General features: G+C 41.9%; 1 protein-coding gene across 1 annotated transcript in view; it reads left to right on the forward strand.

The window, feature by feature from the left end:
- The first annotated feature begins 3809 nt into the window (after positions 1 to 3809).
- The window catches only part of COL3A1 (collagen type III alpha 1 chain), a 93867-nt gene continuing 71057 nt past the window's right edge, over positions 3810 to 26619 (forward strand). Inside the window, exon 1 of the mRNA XM_083704030.1 lies at positions 3810 to 4066. Coding sequence (XP_083560156.1) covers positions 3988 to 4066 — 79 coding nt within the window. The 5' untranslated portion in view covers positions 3810 to 3987. The remainder of the gene's footprint in view (positions 4067 to 26619) is intronic.

Here is a 26619-nt window from a genome sequence, read left to right on the forward strand (position 1 = left end):
ACCCTAAGATTAAGAGTCCCATGCTTTAGCAACTGAGCTGTCTTCCTTGGTGTCAGGATGCTGTCAGCGGCTCCCAGCTGGTCGCCCAGGAAAGTATAAAGACAAGGAAAAGTTTCCTACAGTCTGCTTTTATTTCAAACTTTACAGAGATAGGCTTATAGAACCCAGCCTCTTGGATAATGGTGTTGTCCCGAATGAATCTCCACCCCCTGTCTCTCCAACTTCCTTATTTGTCATCATCATCACCTCCTCTATGGGTGCCCTCTGTCTTGCAGCTCTTTGCTCTCACTGGGTTCTGGGAGATGGTGGATCTGGAAGGCTTTTTAAAGACACCGTGTCAGTCAGCTGTTGCTCTGGCTCTCCCATGATTTTCCAGCTTTCCCCCTCATCTGCCTCTGAGCTGTGACCTCCCGGAAGCCCCTGTTGTAAATCTATGCTGTCTTCCTCTTCCTCCTCCCTGGAAAGGTCCGGATGGGGAGGCGTTCTCCACCATTCCTCCTCTGCCCCGTCCCTGACACTTGGCTTCTTTTAGACATCTTCTGGAAACTGTACAGTTCAGATTGGCCTTCACAATATCAGATGCCTCTTTTTAACCAACCAGTATTTACTGATGCTTCGTTGATGTTCCTCATAAGGATTTTATGGATGCCTTTATGGATTTTACTCCAATTTTGTATGTTGTATCCAACTTTGATTTACTTTTATGAAATTGTGAGTTATAAACATAATAAACAAACTCTAGATGCATTTTAACTTTGGGTGAATGCTTTGCATAGCACAAAAAGGATGGGTGCAAGCTACATTTACCCAGAAATATCCTCCCAACAATCACCACCAGTGATCTGAACCCAGGTTTACAATGTGTACACAGTTCTCATGGGGGTGATTTTACTTAGCAGGGTAAGTGATAAGCACTCATTTCCTCTCATTCCTGGGGATGGGAGAAAAATTCAATTTATTTTTCATTTGAAGGTGAACTTACAATATTTGTGATTTTCAAAACATCATATGAACAGAAACAACCACTGACATTCACCCTTTTCTGAATTTTGCAGTGCAGTTCTGCAGTCAAGCAAAGTGAACAAAGATGCATATACTAGGGTAAAATGTGCATATAACTGCATATATTAGTGAAAATAATATACAAAAATGAGAATCTGCATGCAAAAATATGTATATTTGTCAAAGCAGCATTTTAAAACATGCTTTGGGGGAGAAAATTGCCCTAGAATTCTGAAGAAATTCAATAAGAAGTTTTTTAGAGAAGAAAATTGCTGCAGAAATGTAGAGAATTGAATTTTAGATTGGAAAAACAAGTCACTGAAAAAAACTGATAATTGACGTATTTGCCCTTTCCCCTTCTTCACAACAAAGTAATTTTTCCCAAGGGAACTTTGCAACAGAGAAAAAGTCATTGGACCAGTTGTATACATCACCCCATTTCCTTCCTACATTTGCTCATTTTCAGATTTTTCTGAGGGCTAGCAACTTGCTTCTCTACATAAACTGAAATTTTGACATTAGATTGTTTAACATTCTCATAACCATGCAGATTTCTTACCATTTGATAAGAAACAGACAAGTATTATAACAGAATCCAGTCAATAGCACCATTCAGTAAACATCATTTCAATTCTGCATGTGCTACTTGATGACAGGAAATGGGAAAACTGGGGATATATCTTTTCTATTTTTTAAAAAAGTCAATATATTGTGTGATCATATAAAGAAGAGGCTAAAGCTCATTGCCATTGCCATGAAAAAAAATATATTTTATCTATCTGCTCTTAAGTTTTTTATAATCTCAGGAACTGCCTCAATACAACCTTTTACATGCTTCTCATGAACATTAGTGAAAACAATTCCACATCACTCATATCCAAACATTTTAGGAATTTAATTATTTTCTCTATCTGCAGGACCCCAACTGACCTTAGCAGGTCGAGGGTTCGTGCATTAAGTGAAAACACAAAATTGTGTGGGATGATCACGACCCCCACAAAAATGCTCGCCCCGGGGTCATATATTAAATACAAACCATTCATTGTTAAGTTGATTACCTACGGATAGCAACGTTGTACTGTTATTTCAACACAAATGATGCTAAGGAGTCAAAAGGGAAAGCAAACTATCATTAAAAGTGGAACAAAAGGGAAGAAAATGAGTTGATTTAAATGGGTGGGATTTTATTTATTTATTTTTAGCTCTTCATAGCCCACCTTTCAGGGTACAAATCCTTCAAAGGCAGCCTACAACTCATATTAAATACTTTGTAAAAGACACACACACACACACACACACACACACACACAATTAGCAATAACAGTATATAGAAGGTCATCTAGATCCTTCCCAGAGGACAGCTGGTGACTGATGGTCCAGACTGGGGTGGCATAGGGGGATAGTTCTCTGAGGCACCTGTCATCCCACCCAGTGGACAATTTGGTGGATGATGAGCAACTTGATCTGTAGAAGTGACAGAGTCCCTGAAGAAAACCAGTGTCTGAGGGCTTGGACTAAATCATATTTGACCTCCACATACCACATCGCAGAACACCTGTTGAACAAACCTCTCCCTTTCTTCATGGTTGTCACATGCAGCAGAAGAGGGTGGTGGAGTCCTGAGGTTTGGACTGTACCACTTGAGAGGGTTCTGCTGAGGTGCACCATTTTTAAAAAAATGCTACCCCTTGTTGCAATACACAAAAGAAACCTACAAACAACCTGGCAAGGGAGAGGGGAAACTTCTAACCTGGCTTCCTCCATGCCATCGTAGTGTTCTACTTGTATGGGTTCTTGAGCACTTAAAAAACAACAAATTACTCCCCCACCTGTAGTCTGAGGTTCTACCATCCATGCTACCACACCAAGACTCTAGCACTTCTTCTCCTCCTTATGGAGATCAAGTCACAAGCTAACCTGGATTCCATTCTTGGGAGACGCGGAAGAAATAATAGTGCCTCAGCAGCCATAAACTGCTTCAGCAAGCTAGGGGTCCAGTGGTCAAAAGTTCACTGCCACATTTCTCCTTGTATTCCAAAAATTAATCACAAGGGATTAGTCACTATCCTGGCTAGGAGAGATTAAGGATGACTACACACCGTACCTTTAAAGCGCATTGCTTCCCCTAAAGAATTCTGGGAACTGCAATTTACCCCTTCAATCTACAATTCCCAGTCCAAACTACAATTCCCAAGATCCTTGGGGGAGGGAGTCATGTGCTTTAATTGTGTTTCAAATGTATGACATGCATGAAGCCCGAAGCTGAGCTCACATTCCTTATAGCCAGTAATTGTACGTTTTCTGGAAGGTCTGGTTCACATTTTAAAAGCTGTGGCTTCAACGCTGGTCTCTCACAGAAAGAATTGTGTGGTCTCACATGATTTTCTGGGTTCTCTCCATTTTTGTGTATGCATGAGAGAAATTTCTAACCTGTCAGGTAAACTCAAACCTCATCATGGTCTTTTTGATTTAGAATCACCATCATCATCTAGAACAAAAAAAGTCAACTGCTAAGAAAAAATGAAATCCACTCTTCTCTGTCACACTTGCATGCCACACATAAAGAAAATCAGCTCACACATCAAAGCCCATAATCATATAATATAACATATACTGTATGTGCATGTTCTGTATTCCATACACACAGAGCAGCCGCTGACAAGCACAAACTCTCCAGATGTGTTATGTAGCTGCTTCAGTTGGCTGTTCCTTCTGCAAGGCCAAAAGAAATATTAATCATTTCATTTAATGCTAAGGGGATGGGACCTCTTCTCATATTTCAGAAAGGGGCTGGGAAGTAAAGGAAGCCAAAGATTTTCCTATTTAAGGCCAGAGCAAAGGAATGTCTGTGGCTGAGTTGTGTGAAGGGCCCGGTGGCTGAAAGGGCAGGAAACAATTGATGGTGTTCTTTTGATTTTTCTTTCCCCCCACTTTTTTTCCTTCTCTCTTTTGCACATAGAGTCTCATGTCTAATATTTTTTAGACATGATGAGCTGTGTGCAGGGAGCCGTTTTGCTTTTCCTTGCTGTGTTGCAACCCTCAGTTATTTTGGCACAACAAGATGGTGAGTAATTCCCACTTACGATTTTTCATGGATTTTAACCGCTCTGTTTTTCAACACTTTGTTTCTCCTCTTGCCATAAAATCAGCATTGAGCAAAGCCATTTTCCTGTTGCCGGTTAGAGCTATCAAAGAGGGTCCTGCTCTGCTCTGCTTTATTCTGTAGCATGTAGTACTAGCCTAAATAAAACAAACTTTATGTGAGCTTACGCATTCCTGTGCGCCGTTTTCTTAGCTTAAGTTCTTTGCATCCTTTGCTTTGCTTGACAAGTTCTGGAAACTTTTTAATCTTCCTTTCTTTTAGCTGTTGGAATAAGATCTGTGAATACTAGTTCAGCAAAGTCTGGAAGTCATTTTGACATATTTAACGAGACTATCTTCAGCTCTTTGCAACATGACTGGGTTTTTTTTTATATAGTAAAGTATTGCTTTGGTACACAGGAACATGTACCTTTTAAAAGAAGACTTTAATGTCAAAGGAAACACTTTTGCAAACTAGAATGGTTGTTCCAGCTTTGGGGAAAGATTTTCCAGCTGTGTGTGGTGTGTGGGTGTGTTACTTCTTAGACATAAGCAGAAGGATGGAACATACTGCTCTCATATTGTACCATTATTCACCAGAGGCTGCTTCAAGCTTCTACATGATCTGCTAGCAAACTCCTTTAAGATTAAGCACAGGATGACTTACATCTAAATAATTATACCTAGGATTGGGTTGCACTTGGTGCATGCAAAGAAAAAAATCACTTGAAAATGAATTGGTACTAGATGCCCTATACCTTTTGTAGTACAGATGCCTTGTGGCCTGTTTTCTTTTTAGATCTTTTTAATCAGTGGATACATTTTGAGCTTTGAGGTGTGCTATGAGGTGCACCAGAAACTGTGCAACATTTTATTTATTTGTGCACAGAACTGGGTCGATGAAACCGGTCAGAAACTTTTCATCACCACCAAACCCACTCACGCAATCCATAGCTGCAATTATAGGAAAGGGTTTCTTGGAACATTCTGAAATCCATGTCCAAAACAGGCATCATGTTTCCTGACAGAATTCAAGCTCTGTACAAGCTAGGCACTCTAGAGACCAGAAGAAAAGGAACCACCAATAATAATTTTCATTACCTAGCAAAAACTGCATTGCTGAAACACATTACTTCAGATCTTATGATTTATCTGAGATGCATGTAATAGCACCACATTCAGCAAACAAATGCTCAGATTTCAATGTTCACCTAAAGGACACGGTCTGGCTGCAATTCTCTTCCCACTTACTTGGGATTAAACCCCATTTAACTTGATGGCACTTACTTCTGAGCAGACATGCAAAGGCTTGCACCCTCAGATAGCTATCCCCACCACGCTCCCCAATATTGATCATACATGTCTACTGATTTTGTGGTTTCCTCCTGTATGCTTTGTCTTTCATGCAACTATTTGCAGTGTGGATGATGGTGGATGTTCATCTCACATCTTAGTGAATATTAAATATGAGTATCCAACACCATCCCTTCCTTGGTTAACCATCAATCATCCATCTTCCAAACTGCAAGAAGGAAAAATTAACCATTTCCACCAAAGAAACATGTTGTTTTTCAGTGCAATTGCATGAAGGAAACTTCTCTGCATTTTGGTTGCTTTCCATATTCCATTGCCTATTTCACGTAGATATTTGTGCCCTTATGGTTATGACTGTGGATTCTGACATGGTGTTGGTTCTAGTTGGGAGTACACATTCTGGGCAGATGTAGCAAAGGATTCAAAGGTGCAGCCCAAAATGATATTTTTGCAGATTGGCTTGTCATGGGTGTTTCATTATTTCAGTGCCAGGTTAGATTTAAGAGGCAAGGACAAAGAGATAAAATTACCCTCATGAGACTGGATTTTTGTTGGCATGGAATAGCTCAAACGCAATATCAGGTAAAGTACGTTCTTAGCAATGTATCTTTCCATACAATGCAAGTTTCTAGGCTTCTGTTCTAGAAGCAATCTCATCTTTCCTCACTCTTCCTCCCGTTTTTTCCTTGCTCCTCATAATGGACAATGGCAGATCAAAGGCTGTTCGAAACCTATTTAGAGAGACAATGTAGGCAATGAAGCAGCAGTATATGGTTGGTGGGTGTTAGTGTTTACAAGGTTGAAAAAGAGAGTTTCTAATCACATTATAAAGTGCTCTGGATGTGTCAGAAAGAATTTCCATTTGGTCTATATCAAATTTAAGTCAGTGTACTGTTTTTCTTAGCATATCTTGCCAACTGACAAGCTCTGGCAAGACATTAAGGAAACTGCTGAGGATATACAGAACTGAGAATGATCAGATGTAGCCCTGCACAATGTGCTTCTTCTTTTCCATAATAACTAAAGAGGGGAAATGAAATAGACTTGCACCATGATTCTATCCTACCTTCCTATGGTGACAGTCACATCACCACCAGTTGCCCACTTTGTGACATCTACTTCTGGCCACTGAGATACCCTATCCTTTATTCTATGCTGATAAAGGTCATCTTAGACTCAGGCATCTTTGGTCTTAGTTCTGGCTATTGGGGAATATCTGACAATAGTATTTGAATGATGGTTCTTTCACCAGGGCTCTTTCTTCCTTGCAAGTCTTGTTTAATTTGTGGTTCACCAAGATGAAGTTTTCTGGTTTGCATGAACATTTGTTTGAGTCAAGTCTTCTCCCTCACCCCTGCCACCGCTCCAACTCTAACTAACCAAAGCATCAGCACCTATAAGGAAGGGCCATCTAGTGGTTGCTAATTCTCCTCCAAAAGAATACTTAATCATCCCATGCTCCAATTAGTATTGCCCACTGTACCACATGAGCCTTGTACCTAGTTCCATACAAATGATGAACATTTGCTATATTGGTTAAATAGACCAAAAAGACTTTTCATCCAATAGCACATTCAGAAAGTGATAAGTAAAGGTGTTTTCTTTGGGGTGGGGAGGGGAGGTTGCCCTTGGAGTAATCTCAACACTATCAATAACTACAAAGCTTTAGCTAAATTGCAAATGAAAAGATGCAACATTTAATAACTGGACTGCAGCCATGCTAGATAGGCTTGGGGATTAGTGCCAGCCTTGCCCCTTCATGTTTGAAGCCTCCTTATGGGTGCTTCAAGAACAAGTTATGTGATTAAGAATTGCTTACATCTAATAGCTCTGCTTTCTTGACGATACCTTTCCATTTCAAAGCATTCAAGACATAAGGGGCAAATTGAGTCGTGCTTGGTTCTTGTCGGCACGTTTTCTGAAAAGATATGACCCCATTTGGGGTTTTGCCAACATTCAGACGTACGATACAAGTATGTTCACTGGGGAGCAATCAGTTAAAGTTGCTTTTGAAACAGAACAAAAAACTTTGCAACTATCATTCCCTCCCCCATCCCTTACATCAGCCTCCTCTGGGATCTGATTTATATGATACCTCTATGTTGCGGTTGCCCCTTCCTTATGGTTTAATCCCACAGCACAGCAGTAATGTTTAAGTTGGATAATCATGTAGCATTGTCATGTCAGGTGAGAACCCACCAGCACCACACCTTCCTGGGTGTTGGTGGCAGTGGATGGATAACGTTCCACACAACCTATCCATCCCATCTGATTATTCAATTTAGATGTCAGGGTTGGGATCTATCCATGGGGAAGCACCAGCCACATGCAACGGAGGTAACGTATCAATCAGCTTTAGATTTCCATTCCTGAAGCAAAAACTTGGATAGAGTCTTATGTCACCTGCAATCAGGATTAGGTCATCTGAAATAAGAATATAATGGACTCTATCCAACTTGTGCAACAGACACCTGTACATGGAATGGAATTTTCTATACCTCTCTGTGTCCCTTCCAGCTTACCACATGCTCTCAAAAGCAGCTCTGGGGGTTTGAGGGCCCCTCCAGAAGAAATGTGGAGGAAAAAAGACATCTCATTGCCCAAGCAGAACTCCACTCACACTGCGCTGGGTACAACCCCATGTGATTTTCTGGTTTGTCAGTTACAATACAAGTGTTTGATGACCTGCACGAACCCCTGACATTGATTACAGTTGCTGGCATTTAAGCTTTAAATGGTGCAACTGAGAAATAGGCCAAACACAAAACTTCCCCCATGATACAGGCAAGTGGCATGGATGGATCACATTCATTGGATACATCTGAGAGCCATTGGCTTAAGACTACTTCATGCATTACCTTTTGTAATCAGTAACTGGTTCTGCTTCTCGTAATACATGTGTGTAGTGTCATTTGTAAGAGACTTCTGTGTGGTTTCAATTAGGGGTGGGGAACCTCATGTATGGGGGCCAAATGTGACCATTCAGACCACTCTACCTGGCCCTCAGGACTAACCCCAGGCTACACATCCTCCTCAGCCACTCATCCCTCTCCCCAGGTAACATCCCTCACCAATGCTACTTTGCACCCACTTTGAGTGTTTTTGCCTGGCTGAAATGTGTCCTTGCTTGCTTGCCTGGATGATGCCTCTTGCTTGGCTGGGTGAAACATAGAGAGGCATGGGCGAGTCTTAAAACACTTCTATGAATATGGATTGGGCTAAGCGTAAGCAACCTATTTTCTCAATTATTGAGTTAGTTGTTCAGAAAGGCAAGCCTTGGTTTCCATGTGTTGCTTGATCCTGAAACCAGAGATGGGAATGAAAGCTGCCAGCTTTCAATCTGCACTTGATTTGGAATCTTTGTTTCCCAAAGCTAAGCATGAAAAGCTGTCATTAGTTCACTGTGGGGTGTGTGGAGGGCACAGCTTGTAGACGGCTCTATGCCCAGAATGCTGGGCGGGGGGGTTGCCTTCTGTTTTCATTCCCTAATGTGGGAAGCGCAACGTTTCCCATCTCCGCTCAACCAAGCCCACTTCATCTCCACCCAAGGCCTAATCATGGACAACTCATTTCTTTCTTGAATTTTGTGTGGGGATGTGAATTACTGGGAGATGGCTGAGCAAGACATGCTTGAGAATCCCTGCTGTAAAGGCTCCTGAGTAAGAGCGCACAGATGCGCATAGCTGGCTTGAGCAATGCCGATTGCCACATTTGAAATGAGAGCATTCTTGAAAGCGAGGGCCTTGAGGGGATTCAGAGTGTTGCACAATGTAACCTTCAGTACAGAAAATGGTCTGTGGCTTCCTGTGATTTAGAAAAGTCCAAATCTAAATTAAGTTCCAGGGAATCCACATCCTTTAGGTGAGTAGGTGTTCTTGGAAATTAGGCCAGCTTCATAAGTTTGAGGAGGCCTATGGTTTGATGAAAATTAGATAATTACCCTTCCCTTGCATGACTTTCCATATGTGCTTTTTGACTCGAGCCCAAGATCCATCAAACATTTTCCTTAAGAAGTTGGGGAAAGAATCCATTGCTTTATTGCAACAGGGTAGCGCTGAAGTTTCCTTTTCACTGGCGCAGATATTATTTTACTTATTTTTAACAATGTTGAATCAATTCCATAAGGTGCTCAATAGATCTTGATGCTATAAACAGAACCTCTCTCCCTTTCCAACTTTCCAGCTTAATCTTAGACTTCGGTGGTTAAAACAGAAGATGGAGAGCAAGAATTCAGATGGAGGGCTCGTTTCTTTCTTTCCAAAAGATGTTGTCTAATCTAATTCTGGCATTCATGTTAGACATGCTATCAGCTATATATATTGGAGAGCCTTTTGCTGATTCTCCCCCCCCCCCCCCGCCCATGTTTTGGTGACCACTGGGAAGTCAAATGCTCATTCAAAGTGACAAGGTGTTAAAATAGAAAGTTGGCTGTGCCCTGGTCTTCTGAAATATAGACACTTTCTCTGCTAATACAGTTGCTTGGTTTGTTGAGGATCTCAGGCTGTTGTATTCTTGATTTCTACCATGATCTAAGTCATTGGTCTTAATTTCTTGTGTCATGACCTGCAGCTGGGTCACAAGCTAGTTCTATGTTGACATGTTCAAGAGAATGAGAACAGATTTAGGAAGGGGGATATAATATGTAAGGCCAACAATTAAAAGTGAGTCGTGGGCCACCAATCAAGATGACATGTTAAGCTCCAAGGAGATGCAACCCAGGCTTAAACTTGTATTACTGTTCAAGCTGCTAGCATATGCTTAAAAACCTCCCTATCCCTGTGAAATTTAATTTAACAGCAGTTTATTTCTCAGGGTGTCCAAGTTGGCATGTTTGCTCAAGCTATAAAGCAATGTGAACAACCCATACATTCTGTGGCCAAATTTTCACCAAGTGACACTGAGCAGAGCAAGGACAGCTGCAAACAAAATGGCTCCAACAAGGCCTTTTAAGGCTCTGTGGTCCTCGGCCCATTCACTCTGAAGCTTCGGTGCATTCAAGAGGTCTGCTCAGTCTATAAACCATGAAACTGTCCCAGTGTTTCCTATAGAATCCTAGATGATTAGTTGTTTCACTTTGTTGTTCTGTTCTATCTTTGCATTTATTTATCACATTTTTTTGGCATTTTTAAATTATCTGCTCCAAACGCCTCAGATTATCTTATTATCTTATTATAATCAAACAGAAGCCCTACAGGGTAGATAGGAAGGGGTGCTCTGAACAAGACTTTGGACATAGGTCTCCCTAGAGATGACCAATCATTATTTTTATAGATTTATTACGTTTCCATTCCACATTTTCCTCCAATGAGTTCAAGATGGTGTACATGGTTCTCCCTTCCCTATGTTATCCTTGCAACAACCTTGTGTAGTAGATTAAGTTGAGAGACAGTGACTGGCCCAAGGTCATCCAGTGAGCTTACACACAACCTTCTCCATGGATCTGGTCCAGTTCCAAGAAGTATTAGACTAACTCTTTTGCCTAAGCAGTTCTGAAAGAATTTAAGTCCATAATTTGATCAGTGTGGAGTGCACACAAATTTTAAAATAAAGGAAATTCAATGGGGAGAATCCAAGCATTCTGGTTTCACAACTATTCCTGTAAAAGGATATGCTGTTGAGTGACATGTGGTGGTTGATTTTCTAATTTTTGCACATTGTTGAGGTCTAAAGACGTGATGAATTTGGCTTGTCTTCCTCAAAATGTTGCTAACAGCTTTTAATTAGTCTTTGAATCTATGGATCCAAGAGCCAAAGTAATAAATTATTACTCAGAACATTTCTTCAACAAGCTTGAGCCTTAATTTAATGAGAACACCCTCTTCCATTTTTCATCCTCCTCTTTCTTAAGCCAGTGCATTTTGCCCAAATGATGGATTAAGGATACAATAAAGATTTTACAGTTGTGTTTTATGGGCAGAACTGGACATCACAACAGACACAAATGTGTTGCTAGGGGTGGAGAAGAATATTTGATGCTATTCCATTCATTTGCCATTTCTATTTCATAGTGTTCATTTTGAAATTAATGAATCTCGAACTCCCCATTTAGTTAAATTTAGTTTATTATTTGGTCTGAAATGAATGACCTCCACATGGAGTGCCAGTCTTGCTCTCTTCCTAGTGATGTCTAGTTTTAACAGCAACCAAAGATACGATGTGGGGCGAAGAAACTGTGTTGTATTAGATGTTGCAGTGGAGGAAAGAGACATGGAGCAAGATGGTAATTTCTAGTTCTATGTTATGCCTAGGGGCACAAAAATATCAGTAGCAGAACATGTTTGGACCCTGGGTGAGAACCCAGAGGCTAAGAGTGGTGTGTACCAGAAGAAAAATGAATTTCTATTGGTTTATATATATATATTGTAACTTTGTATTAATGTAACATTTTTATATGTAACTGTGTATTTTTGTAATATGCACTTGCCTGTTGTTGCTTCTTTACTGCACACCACTTAGAGATATTTTAATATATTAAGCAGCATAGAAATTAAAGAACCATAATCAAATTTTTAAAATAACATAAATCCAGCAAGAAGAATGAAAAACAGCTTTGGGTCTTCCTCCTTCCCCCAAAAAAGCTCAACAACTTTGGTCAATTCAATAGGTAGATCACTGCCAGTGTTTTTATAATGGGAGTAGATTGCAGTCTCTTGGGAGTTTTACATCCCTGACCTAGCCCAATCCCTGCAATGCAGGAATATCATGACAGACAGTCGTCCAACCTCTACTTAAAAACTTCCAGGGAAGGAGAGTGCACCACCTCTTGTGGGAATCTGTTTCACTGTCAATCAGCTCTTACTGTCTGAAAGTTCTTCCTGAAGTTTAGTTGGAACCTTCCTTCTTGCAACTTGTATCCATTGATTCAGGCCCTAGCCTCCAGAGCAGGAGAAAACAAGCTTGCTCCATCTTCTGTGAAAGCCCTTAAGATATCTGAAGATGGCTATCATATCTCCTCTGTCTCCTCTTGCAAAATGAAGTTTCAGCACACACATACACCTCCCTCCCCACCATATTGTTTTATTTCACAGTGATCCTAAATACATTTGCCTATACAATATGGCAAAGTAAGTGTCATCAATTGTTGCATAACTCATGTGATGTTTCATCCTTGGGCTCCAGCTTTATATTCAAATTGTGATCAAGCAGCCAAAGGTTCATTGCAGAGTGGTGGCCTTGATTCAAAGTAGTCTCTTGTTCCAGGTGAACAGTCTTTTCTGTTGCAGTCTAGCTATTGACACAAGTATCAATCACAACATTTCAGCTAGGCTATGAACTGGATCAACTTTTCTTTCTTACTAAATTACCCTAAACTTGACTTTTTGGTGACTTGGCATATACTGCACTTCTCATTGATTGAGGTCATGGCATCATGAAATCTACTTCCCTATCTCCTGGTTCAAATCTACTGCTGAAAGTAACATATCCATTTTTTCTTAAGAATAGTGGTTCCAAAATAATTCCAAATGATTGTAGATATGCGCACATTCATCTTTTAGTGTTATGCCTCCCCCATCAAGGCCCCTGGAAAACAAAGACATACAACAGGGGCAATTGTTTGCCAGTCATAATTCTCTCTGTTGCATGAAAAGCTACATGTACTCTTTTTTATTTTATACTCCTAACACCAGTCAGCTGGGTCCGATTTCCAAAGTTTGGAAACTGTTTCATGTCAAGATGACAATGGAAAACATGATATAACCCTTCAAATAACAGTCATTTTGTAGATTTAGTTTGGGAGTGCTTCAACCACTGGGTTTTCTTGGCTGTGTTTCATGAAACACAGCAAAAGAGATTCCTTTCCTATTAGCTAACAAACCACTTCCATTTTCCAAGATTTCATGTTGAATGAGCACTGCACTATTTTTTAAAGTATTTTTTTAAAAAAAAAATGTAAGTGAAGAATAAAGAATATACAGTGTCCTTTAGACATGCCTACTTCTCTCCTTAGTTACATAAAATATATACATGAATGCTTGCCAGCTTGGGGGAGGTGGGCAGAACCTTATGGATCATGTTCCAAAACTTACCTCTTATCATTCAGCTGAATTGCTACACCCCTTTGATAACATATTCTTCAGGTACTACAACTTAATGTTTATTTTGCTAGCAAGTGTTGTACAAAATGGTTTGTGCCCAGAGGGTTGACGGCACAGGCCTGCACAAGCTGCAAGCCACCAAACTAATCTAGCATTCTGAATGGAGAGAGGCTTTGATGGAATTTCAAATACACGTCCTCAAGCACATCCTTTTATGCAGCTTGGTTCTTGCAGGGCTGGACCACCCTCGCCCCACCTTTGAACATTTGAGTAGTTTCTGAATCCGAAGGCTGAGTACAAATTATTCCCGTTTCCCATCTAGGAACTGGTGTGTTGTGCCTAAGGATGGAAGCTGAGCTGCATAGCAGTTGGTTGTAGTTACAGATAGTTGGGGGGACTGGACCAGTCATTATTTGTTTTCTCCTTCCCAGCAGGCCTCAAAGCACCTGAAAGGGCCTCATTTGAATATCTGCTACATCCTCCCATGCTCCATTTTACCAGAGGAAGACATGGATGACCTTTTTCTTTCTTCCCATCCCCCCCTTTGCATTTTCAACCATCTGGTCCAGTGTTTCCCAAACTTGGGCCTCCAGCTGTTTTTGCACTACAATTCCCATTATCCCTGACTACTGGTCCTGCTAGCTAGGGATGGTGGGAGTTGTAGTCCAAAAACAGCTGGAGCCCCAACTTTGGGAAACCCTGAAGAATTTGGGGGTACTCATGAACGAGCTGTACGGCGGCTCCCTCAGCCAATAAAGCGAGATGAGCGCTGCAACCCCAGAGTCAGTCACGACTGGACCTAATGGTCAGGGGTCCCTTTACCCTTTACCTTTACTAAGTGTCTAATAGCTGAGCAATCTCACCACCTGTCAAAGATGGCCTGTGGTCTTAGGGAGATGAGGTGGCATGCTTACCACTGGGAAACCCAGCAGAACTGAACTCCACACATCAGATTCTGTCATTCATTTTTTGTCAGCTGATAAACAGGTGGCTATGATTTGAGTGAAATGACCTCAAGAGCCAATTTGGGCACCCTGGTGGGCAAAGACTGGCCCAGAGCAACTTGTTCCCCATCCCTGACATAGCTGCATCAATGTAGAAGAAGTTTTGACTCAGAAGCCTTTTAAATGGCCTCCATTTGGTGGTTCTTCAAAAGAGAAAGAAAAAAACCAGGATAAAGGTTCAGGGTGCAACATAGTTTAAGACTATCTCAATCTTAAAAATATTAAGGTACCACTATAGCAGTTTGATACATTATTTATTTTTAAAGTATGAGTCTGGGATAAAGAAAAACTATCTCCCAATACCATGCATGTTTAGCTTAGAAGAAAGACCAGGACAGATGCATAAAGATATTTCAGCAGAAAGGGCATAATGTGATGTATATGAAGAGTTATGTTTTAGTTGATGTGCCCGATAACAAAAAACTTCCATGTAATTTCATTTTATTTTGTAGTCATTTATTTTAGATAGCGAGCTGGATCGCTTTAATGTACATCAAAATGAATTACCTGAGCTAAATTCTCCACTGACTTATAAGCCTTGGAATCATCCAAGCCACTTATAAATTAGCTCAGAATGAGTTTTCTGCCAGGGATGAAATATTGCTGCAGTTTGAGACAGACCAGGAATGCATTTCTTTCCTATCTGAAATATAAATGTACTGCAATATATAAAACCTTGACATCTCTGGAGGAAAGTAAGGTATCTCCATAGAAGTCCTTTAAAAGCTCACTACATGGAAGATGTAGCTCTTTGTCTTGGCAGGAGAAGATCATTTCCCCTACTTTTGAGATTTTTTCCCCATGCTTTCTCATGCTGAACGGGAAACCCATTTGGCAAACTCAGACTTGAAGCAGCTCATATTTTCACTTGAGTATATTTGGGTTTCCAGGTCCTCAAAAGGAGAAATATGCATCACAGGTTAAGAACATAAAAACCAGAGCCTGTCTGCTGGAACAGACGAAAGTCATCTAATCCAGAACATCCTGTTTCCAGTTGTCACCAGCCAGACACTATCCCTCAACCTTCACACAGTGAGTGTGAAGGTCCACAAGGAGAGTTTAACTGCCTGCATCTGAACATAGACAGAATCCTCTCTTTGATCAGGAAATCTAATTGCACAGGGCCAGGGCTAGTCTTGTACTTGGCAGAATGAGGCAATTGCCTCAGGCAGCAAATGTTGGAAGGGGAGTGACGGTCCTCACCCCCTAGCTGTTTCTTTCTGAGTTCCCTAACCATTCATCTATGTGGGGCAGGGTGCTTTCCTATGTTGCCAGGGTTCAAGCAAGATTCCAGGTCCAGTTGATTTCTGTACATGCAATGCCAGGGCATGGTGGGGGAGAGATCATGTACTTTGTGGTACATATTACTGCCAAAGGCAGCAGAATGCCTTGAGCCAGCCCTTTATAGCTGTGGTTTTCAACCAGTGTGCCATGGCACCCTGGGGTGACTTGAATGATGGTCAGGGGTGCCATGGGCAACACTGGCCTCTGTCCCTCTTTCCTTCCCTCCCTCTTCTGATGCCCTCTCACATCTCTGCCTCCCAAAGGCTTGCACAGCTGTTTATTGCAATAGCTGTGGCTACAAGCTCCTCTTTGGGGCAGGGGCGGGGCAGTTCAGAGACCAGGGACAGCAGCTACAGCTGCCCAGAGGACTCCCAAGGAGAGGGGAGAGGAGAGGAGGCTGAGGGAACACTCCACAAGGATAGGTGTTCAAAAAAGGGTGAGAGGCTGGCAGCTTTGCAGGCAAGGGGTGATACAACTGGGCTTCTGAGCCCCACAGGATTGCTGCAGGAAAAAATGTAGTTGATCAAAGGAGCCATGGACTCAAAAAGGTTGAAAACCTCTGCTCTATTGAAAACCTCTGCTCCTGGCTTTGGGGAGGAGCCTAAGTTCATTATATTGAATGCAGGCTTTCATCTTCAGAACTTTGCATGGAACACACAGAGTTTGGGAGATCAGCCGGTGAATGGGGACACTGGTGGAAGGACATTTTGAGCTAATGCACATTCTTTTGAAGACCTTGCCATGTGGAATTCAAAAATACGTGTTGCCTTTTTAATTATTCTCATTCACTCCTAAGTAGTCCATAAGAAAGGCATTTGACTGGGCTTTCTTCAAGGAAACCCATAACACTGGTGTGGATACATATAAGGCCTTTTGTAGAATGCAAAAACAAATAAAGAGATCCTACCTTTGGAAAAATGTTGATTAAGCACTCCCATTTTTGCTTGCATGTTTCAACTTTGGGGGCATATCTCTGCCTGCATTTATTCATTCCTTTTGGCTAATGGATTGCTATACCAAACAGCAATTCATTGACTGACTGAAGACATTTATAAATCGCATTTGTCAATGATTTCAGGGCAGAGTACAGTAAAGCCTCATTTAAATCAAAAGTGCCTCTGTTCTTTTTTTTCTCTGGCTGTGCTACAGTTTTTCTCATTGTCTACAAGGCTGCTTCTATGTGCTAGCTTACTGGCAACTTCTTTGTTGCTTATCTCTATCACACAAAGGTGACTAATGGCAAGCCATTACTCTAATCTAATGTAGAGACTGATGGCAACCTTTCCAAAAGAGCTATCCCAAAGATATAATGACCGTGGTCCAGAATGGCAAGATTGTACAAATGTGGAAATAAATCAGCATTCTAGCCATCTTCAGGCATTTGTTACCTGTGTTAAAGAAATATCTGAGGTGAGCCATGGGGATGAGACTCTAGGGTCCACCTCCACCACCACCACCCCAATCACATTTTCCTTGGCAGATGACCCGAAGTCAGGGTCCTACCTTACTCATTCAGCTCCCCCACCCACCACATTTTAGATTCCACATTTTCCCATGATACTCAAACATGCAGGTACCCTTCACAAGTGCAGGACGCTGCTTGCTTCAAAATGCCACCCTACAACTCTGAAAACTGTAAGGGGGTGAAGCTTGCATGCTTCTCCCTGTGACCCCACCCCAGAGAGTTTCCTTAACCCAAACTGTGACTGCTTTAGCTAGACTTCACTGTGGGAACAGACCAATTACTCTGAGACAGTTTTCGGGCAAATTAACAATGATGTTCAGCGATTGGAAGCACATGTTACAATCTTCTTGATGCAAGAAGCCAAACATGATCGTCGTGTTGTAATTCTTAAATTCATACATGCATGAGAATGTTTACTTGATCCCATCAGGACTTAATTATGGGTAAATCAATTTAAGAATGGTGTCTTCGGTTGCAGTGTACAAACCATTTATTCCGGAAAGGTCCCAGTCAAAGAAAATGATTGCTGTTTCGGATTCTCGAGTCTCCCCGATTTGGAGACTGCCCTTTTGTGCATCTCACAAGCATGTGGAGGGAAATGGCTTCATGACAGCATGTGCAGCATCTCACCTACATGATTGTTGCAACATTTGAAGTGGGCGAACTCACATACCAGCGAGCTTCTGATCACCTAGAGAGGTCCCTAGACTACCCCAAAATGTGGAATAGTTAACCAATTCTCCTCCAAATTTTGCTGAGCTGTACCTCCCATCAACCCAGACTTTGGGCCATGGTTTAAACACAGAAAAAGTTGTGCGTAGGTCAGAATAGAGCCTGCTTCAACACAGCCATCCTTTCCACATACATATTTATGATACCAACAATAACTTCCTGCAAAGAGCTGTGAGAACGGAAAGAGGTACTTGCATTCTTCAGTGCCTTCTCTAAAGCCATTGGTTTCAGATGAAGTTAATCACTCTTCACCAAAATCAGTGGCATTTGAATTTGTTGCAATGCATTTGTTAAATGCAATACATCTCTCTGGGTTAGAGTTCATTTAAGATGCCAATTAAAAAAAACCAGGCTGTGTTTTTATTCAGTAGATTCCTGGGATACATAATGAATAGCATCTAACCTACTTGCCCTGTTTAGAAGTTCACTAGAAACACATGGTGGTGGGAGCAGAACTACACAATCTAGCCTGAAGGTCCCCATTCCCACTGGCTATAGGCTCAGACTTTTGTAGTTGACCAGGAAGATCTTGAGAGTTAATATTCTTGTGTCCTGCTGAAACACATGCACAATCCTTCACACTGCATGATTGATGCTCCTCATTGTGTGGAGGAGTCTCAGTGTGTTCAGCTGAGAAGCATATTCCTCTTCTGCCCCTCCTACTAAATATGCAAATGTTGGGGGTGGAGTCAGGAAACATAGCACTGCCTGGAGGCACCATGCCTGAACATGAATTTAGTACATGAATTTTACATGAGGTGCTAAAGCAGTGCTGGGGAGAATGGTAGACTCAGCTGTTTCTCACTCTGAGGAAAAGCCATTGATTTTTGTTGGCTGATTCATCTTTTTATAGTTGTTGAATTTCCTCATATTGGGCAGCTACTGCTTTTGAAAGCCAGTGGTCCCATAAGAGTCACTGAATCTTCTGATTTGTTAACCCCTTTCCCAAGGCTCCACATGATCAACTCCACCCATGTCACATAAATGCCTCTGCAGCATGGGTCCTCATCACATTGATGCTACTTACATTATGCTGGCCATCTCATTACAAGGCCATGTAGCTTGTTAGGTCTGATATCTTTCTCTCTCTCTCTCTCTCTCTCTCTCTCTCACACACACACACACACACACACACACTACCTTTCCCACAGCTTGCTTAGCAAGCCTGCCATTGGTCTGTTCCTTGCTTACCTCACTAAATCACCATGTATCTTTTGTCTATCCTCAACCTATTTCTGGTCTTCAGCCAGAATGCAAATCAACATGGAATGGAAGAGATGGTACTCCCATTTGCTGGTGCAAGTATACCTGAAAAAAGTCTAAGGGCCTCTTCATTGGTGTTGATGATGATTAGGAGCTCCTCCTTATGCTCATCTTCCTTGCACACAAAAGAAACAATTCATTCCTTATAGTGTCACCAGCAGCATGAAATCCATGCCTGTCCAAAATTTTGTAAGTGCTAATTGCTTAATTTGCTTCCACCGGCCTGGAACTGGGGAATTCAGGAGATGAGAGACGGAGAGGGGGAAACATAATTTTGTGAGCAGCCTAGTAGAAAATTGATGTCACTCATGTTCAGTCTAAATCATAAATCAAGTGCTGAGGTGCATGGCAAAGGAGCCTTGTTGAACACATGTATTTGAATTTCAACCTGCGCGCTGTACAACGCAAGCTTTTCTTGTATGGGCAGTCATGTCAACTTTTGCAGCTTGGGGATCAGAGACAATGCATGTAGGAAGAAAAGCCTCATGTAAAATAACAAAACATACTATAGAGTCAAGGTAACAACATGGTAAAACAGGCAGCGGTCAAAACAATGCTTATGTCCCAAAGTCCTAGCAAAATAAAGTTTTAGAAACTTCTTAATTGGGCATCAATACAGGCAAAATGGGATAAATTCTGGTGGCCATGAATTGCCATCCAGCTAGCTATGGGCATTGGTGGAGAAACACCATTGGTGGTTGCACAAGCTCATGGATTAAGTCAGGCATCCCCAACCTTCAGCTCTCCAGATGTTTTGGACTACAATTCCCATCATCCCTGACCACTGGTCCTGTTAGCTAGGGATCATGGGAGTTGTAGGCCAAAACATCTGGAGAGCTGAAGGTTGGGGATGCCTGAATTAAGTCCATATTCTGATGGATGCAGGATACAGTACTTCTCTTGGTATTTGGGCATTATATTTGTAGTTGTCACTTCTTGTTATTATGAATAAGTCAATTCTGTTTCAATAAATTGGCCTGTTTCAAAGACATCAACCAAGGTCTGAGGACATTGGGCAAAGAGAAAATATTGTACAATTTAATCCAATCTAACATTTCTTGCCCAAGGAAATGTCATTTTGCACATTTTCTTCTCATTTCTCATTGCAGTGGTGCACCATGAGCTTGAGAAAGAAAGAAAAATAGCATGTCTTCAATTTGCAATCCCACCAATCAAAATTGCTCATATCCATTAATTTAAAAAAGCTAGTTACAGCTAGGTAGCTGTGCTGGTCTGCCGTAGTTGAAACAAAATAAAAAAAAATCCTTCCAGTAGCACCTTAGAGACCAACTAAGTTTGTTATTGGTGTGAGCTTTCGTGTGCATGCACACTTCTTCAGATAGAATTTTTTTATTTTAAAAAAGCTAGTTTTAGTTGATGGATCTACTAATTCAGACAGTGAAAGAAAGCAACCCAACTAGTATGTGTTGATCCAAAATCAAGCAACTGATGATCAAGTGAGCCAACTAAAGCGACAAATGATAGATCCGATTAAATGATACATTACTTTCACTTTGCCCCGTATCCTCCAATAGGGATCTTTGTTGAAGTTTTGGAAATTTCTTTGCCACTAAAGGACAGAAGCGGTCCCAAACATTTACATATTTACATCTTCAGTATAGGCATAAGATTGTGTTTCATGATGTTGTGATGGCAGAGAAGTATCCTAAGATAGGAGTCAGCAACTAGAGGGAGATTGGTGTGTGCCAATCCAGAGGCCAAAGAAGGGCATAAGAACAGTGTAATGTGGCCAGAATGAACCAACAGTCTCAAAGGTAGGTTGGAGAAGACTTTTGGCTGCCACCCTAAACTCCCTGCCCCGCCCTAGCAAAACTAGTTGATATAAGTTCTTGCTTGGTGTTTCATCTGTTCCTCAATCAGGCTATTTAAGATGCCAAATACACAGTTTAAAATTCAGTATACAGTAGATTAAATGCATAATATGGTAATAATCATTATCATGCCACCATTTGTGATTTTTTACTTCACTAATTATGCTATTTATTATAAACTAAAGCAATAATCCATCGGGGGAGCGAGGGAGGGAGAATTCTGTAAAACATCTGGATGAATTTAAGTGCTGACTGTTCCCTCAAATGATACCAGAGGCATTACACATGATTGTGTGCATCTGTACAAAAAGAGAACATTGTATTTTTTACTCTTCTTGGCATATAAGCCCCAGAGGAGTGGTGTAGGGAGTAGTGAGAAAATGTTTCGAGGCATGAATCCAAAACTCCATGCATTGTGTAGGTGTTGGGATTTGGGACGTGTTTGCTTGTGAATCCTTTTTTTTTCCCCCATCCCATTCCATATAGACATTCATACACATAGTGTTCTCGTGCAATGGAACAATTAAGAGACACAGCACTGCAAGTCAATAATTATGTATATAGGGTTTGTTTTTCTTACATAAGGATCACCTAATCATAGCAACTGACGGCTGTGAGGCATTCCTGCTGCATCATAAATACAGGTTATAAAATGGATTTTTCCCATTGATGCACCATTTATTGAAAGAGGAGGAAGGGGTATGGAAAAGAAAATAATGCATGACATAAACAGATTCCATCATTATCTCTAGGGCAAAATGAGTTAGAAATCACTACAAATGACCATTGCAAGATTATTGGGAAATCTCTGCAGTTGCTCCAGCAGGCTCACCGATAAAATTATTTGCTGTAAACAAAAATATTTCTTACATCAGAGTAGGAATCCCAGCTCTACTGTAGACATGGTGTTTTTCAGCTGCAAGCAAGTGGTTGTTTTAAAGAGAGTTCAATTATGATCTGTTTCTTTCAGCTCCCTATTCTGGCTAGCCAGGTGTTGTTGTTTTTAAGTGCTATGCAAAGCCTTCGAGACCTGTTTGCTCAGATGCTATAGTGACCAGGGAAAAAAACAGGCGGCAACACCATGACCATATTTTGGACTACAACACCATCATCCCTAATCACTGCAGCCATGTTGACTGAGGCTGATGGATGGTTATTACTGTTCTTGTTATTACTGTTCTGTAGAGCCCCAGTACTACTGGTTCTGCAAAGGGCATTTCCCCACACAGAGTCCCAGGTGAACCCTACATTGTATTTGTGGCTCTAGTGCAAGTTAGCTCACCTAGTCACTTCAGCTGTGGAGGAAAGCTGAGCGCACACTCCATACCTTCCAACACAACGCGGCCCAAATCTATGGCACCATCTTTCAGGTCTGCACTACTGTGCAAGTCACAGGACCAGTGTTGGATTTATGTATAATCTAAACAAGCTATAGCTTAGGGCCCCCACTCACTTGCGGGGCCCCCCAAAATATACCTCTTCTTAATTGTATTTCACTATTAATATACTTCTTCTTAATTGTATTTCAGTTCAACAATTACTTTGATAAAATACATATTTTGCTATGTGCAAATGGCTTTAGGTACCTATTAGGGCCATAAATATATATATAGCATATAGCATATACAGTGGTATTTCGGGTTACATACACTTCAGGTTACATACACTTCAGGTTACAGACTCCACTAACTCAAAAATAGTGCTTCAGGTTAAGAACTTTGCTTCAGGATGAGAACAGAAATCGTGCTCCTGCGGCGCAGCAGCAGCAGGAGGCCCCATTAGCTAAAGTGGTGCTTCAGGTTAAGAACAGTCCGACCTCCAGAACGAATTAAGTACTTAACTCGAGGTACCACTGTATTCAACACACACACAAAAACAGCAACAATTTGTTGTTGACAAAGGACAGCTGGACACATAAAGGGCCCCATTACCTTCAGTAGCTTAGGGTCATTAAACCTAAATCTGGCCCTGCACAGGACCCATGTGAGATCTCAAGTCTGCCCCCAAACAGGGTTTTTTCAGATACAATGTCCCAAAACATGCATTTTGGGGCACCATGCCTCCCAAAAGTACAGCCTGAGATCACACGAGAGGCCACTGTTCTCTTGCAAGAAAAAAATAGGATGCCCTGTGAGTATTTCCCCCCTGTTTTTTCCAGGGCAGTGGATGGGTATGACACTGCCTCGGACATGTCTCTTTTCGTTCTCCACTTGGTAGAATGAGGGAGCTGTTATAATGGGGAAGAAATTAGGGATTCTAATGTTTTTAGTGAGGTCATATCCAAGATCTCACCCTAAGCTACTGCTGGATCAGGCTGAAAAACCTGCAGAATTCTCTCCACATTCTAGCTTTGTTAAAATATTCTTCTGCCTATGTCTTTGCAAGGGGAAAACACCCCACATGAGTATAAAGACTAGAATAATCCACAGAAGGACAAAAAGACTTCTTTCATGCATGCTCTTGTGTCATATTCACATCTAATTATAAGTCTTATGAGCACATTTTTTCCACTCGCCCGCACTCAGCACTTATCTAATTGCCCCAAACTGAAAACACTCTGCAGTTTGGCTCAGCGATCCAATGAGTTCATTTTGAGACTATGCTCTGCTTGTATTACGATTCTCAGGATGGAATGAACATCTTAACTTTTCTTGTAAACATTGCCATAATAACAGGCACCGGATTCTTTGGCACCCCACTCCAAGGGAAAATAGATTTTGATCGCCTTCAAATGAAGGGGTACTGAATGAAAAGGGATACTGAAGTGAAAAGGGATACTGTTCCAATTCTCCCCATCAAATGTCTTTCAAGGTGCAGGTGGGAATCCACACAAATTCATGGACAGGTTTTGTGTTGCTGTTTGTAAATCCCGTTTCTGTGCTCGTCTCCCCTTCACACGCATGCAAATCTGCATTTGCCTCTTCACACAAGTCATGCAAATGTCACCCTTCTCCATTCATTGGCTCACACACATGACCACATGTGCATCCTAGAATATGCATGTATATATTATATACATAACCTGCCTATTAATGGCAGAGGCAGCACAAATCCTTTTCAGGTTAAACATGGTGTCTGTGGGGTGCAAGCGTTTCATTGTCTCCTCCCTTCACCCTAAACAAAGAGGAAGACACAAATAGCCTCAAATGTCTATAGGTGACCCAAGTAAGCAAGCTAAGCTGTGCCCAATAGGTTAGGAAAACAAACCCACCTGACAACAATGAGCACAAGAAACATCCTTGCTGACCTCCAGGGAGATCTCCATCACTGGCACTCCAACACCAGCATAACAGAACAATCCTAACCTGCAGATCCACTGGCTGGTGGCAGTTCAGAAGGAGTGAAGGTGCCTGAGACTGGGCAGAGGAGGAATGGTGGAGACTGCCTCCCCATCCTGACCCTTCCAGGGAGGAGGAAGAGTAAGACAGTTTAGAATTACAACAGGGGGTTGAGGAAGGTCACAGCTCAGAGGCAGATGAGGGGAAAAGTTGGGAAATAATGGGAGAAGAGGAAGCACCTGGGGGGGGGTGACAGCTGACAGACACAGTGTCTTTAAAAGCATTCCAAGCCCCCCATCTCCCAGAACCCAGCAAGCCTTAAAAGTAGGAGAGCAAAGAGCTCAAAGACAGAGGGCACGTAGCAGCACCCGTAGACGTGATGAATGAGGAAGTGGGAGAGACAGGGGGTGGAGATTAACTCGGGACAACGCCGTTATCCAATAAGATGGGTTCTAAAGCCTCTCTCTGTAAATACTGAATAAAAAGCGGACACTAAGAAACATTTCCTTGTCTTTGTACATTCTTGGGCAACCGGCCATGGGAGCCTGAAACCCCTGGTGCAGGACCGCTTCATCGGCAGTGGGCATGTCTGCCACAATGCCTGTAAATAGCTCCCCGGGTGTAAAGCTACTGTTGGTGGTTCCTTTACCAGCCCAAAGTAGGCCCTGAGGTGGGGCAGTCTAAGCTGGTACAGGACAGGAAGGAGGCCAAGGATCCTGGAGAGGTAAAGGGAAGATAAATAAAGAGAAAATATGTGCAGGGGAGGGGAAAGGAAGGAAGTCAATGTTTATCTGGAAACTTATTCCCAGATAAGTCAAGAAGCCACATCTGCCACCTGGTCAGGATATAGAAGCCAGGGCTTTAGATGCAGCAGAAAAACTGCCTTTTCACATACCCTCCCCTCACCCTACTTAGGATTTCACTGAAAGACATTAGCCACTAGACCTACTGCTTTCTTTTGAACAGAAACTGATATGCAGTACTTGTTCTCACTCATTAACTACAAGCTAGGGAACAGTGATTGCTCTGACTAATGCAATATCAGGTGTTTTATCCTTTGCTCTGAAACGAAACCACCATTCCTTTGGCCATTCTCCCATAGGTGCAGTGAAACCCATTATATTGACGCACACTGCATATGAAAAGTTCTGTGTAATTTTCCATCAACCCTGACTAGTTAAACTAGAAGCAGCTGCCGGACATGGCAGTCTTGAGCATAAGACTGGTGGAGGGGAGGAAGAGGAGGAGATACTTACTCATTTCCCTGTAGGACCTCTTTTCTTCAAAATCACCCCACCCCACTCCAGATGGTTTCTCAGCACCCACATAATTTCCACTGCAGGGTTGAAAGCAGAAGGGAGGGGCCTAATTTTGAATGGTAAAGGTAAAGGACTCCTGGATGTTAAAGTCCAGTCAAAGGTAACTATAGGGTGAGTTGCTTATCTCACTTTCAGGCCGAGGAAGCCGGTGTTTGTCCACAGACAGCTTTCTGGGTCATGTGGCCAGCAGGACTAAACCGCTTCTGGCACAACGGGGCACCGTGATGAGTGCCAGAGTGCACGGAAATGCCGTTTCACTTCCTGCCACAGTGCTACCTATTTATCTACTTGCTCTGGTGCGCTTTCAAACTGCTAGGTTGGCAGAAGCTGGGACAGAAAAACGGGAGTTCACCCTGTTGCATGAATTTGAACCACTGACCTTCTGATTAGCAAGCCCAAGAGGCTCAGTGGTTTAGACAACCCATGTCCCCCAAATTTTAAATGGAGAATCAACTGGCATGAAACCAATCAGGTTCCTCCTCCTTGATCGATACTAAAGACTCTCACACAGCCCTTGCCTGATCTTCTCCAGATGTTTTGGACTATGACTGCCAACTGTCCTGCTGCCTCAGGTGCAGTATGGGGTTGCTACCCCATCATCGGTACTGAAGTCAGCTTATGTATGTGGAATGGGCAGGGATGCCATCTCATCCTTTGCCTAAGCTAGCAAAATAGACTGAGGAGACCCAGAATCAAATTTCAGTCATGAAGCTCATTTGATGACCTTAGACCAGTCATCTCTCAACCTAATCTACTTCACCGAGTTGGAAGGAAGAAATGGGCCAAACCCAAGTATGCCATCCAAAGGTTCTTGGAGGAAAGGGAAAATGCAACCATTTTTTTTTACAGTGTAGTCCTATAGATACCTCCTTTTGTGAGGTTTATTCCCAGATAAGCTTGTTTAGGATTGCAGCCTTAATGACACAATGGCCCAATTCCCATTGGCCTTGCTTAACTGCTATGTTACAGCAATACCTTTTCCTTCTCAAACTTGCTAAATGTTGTGCTG

The sequence above is a fragment of the Podarcis gaigeae genome (genome assembly GCF_964106915.1).
Source record: "Podarcis gaigeae genome assembly, chromosome: 1".
NCBI lineage: Eukaryota > Metazoa > Chordata > Lepidosauria > Squamata > Lacertidae > Podarcis > Podarcis gaigeae.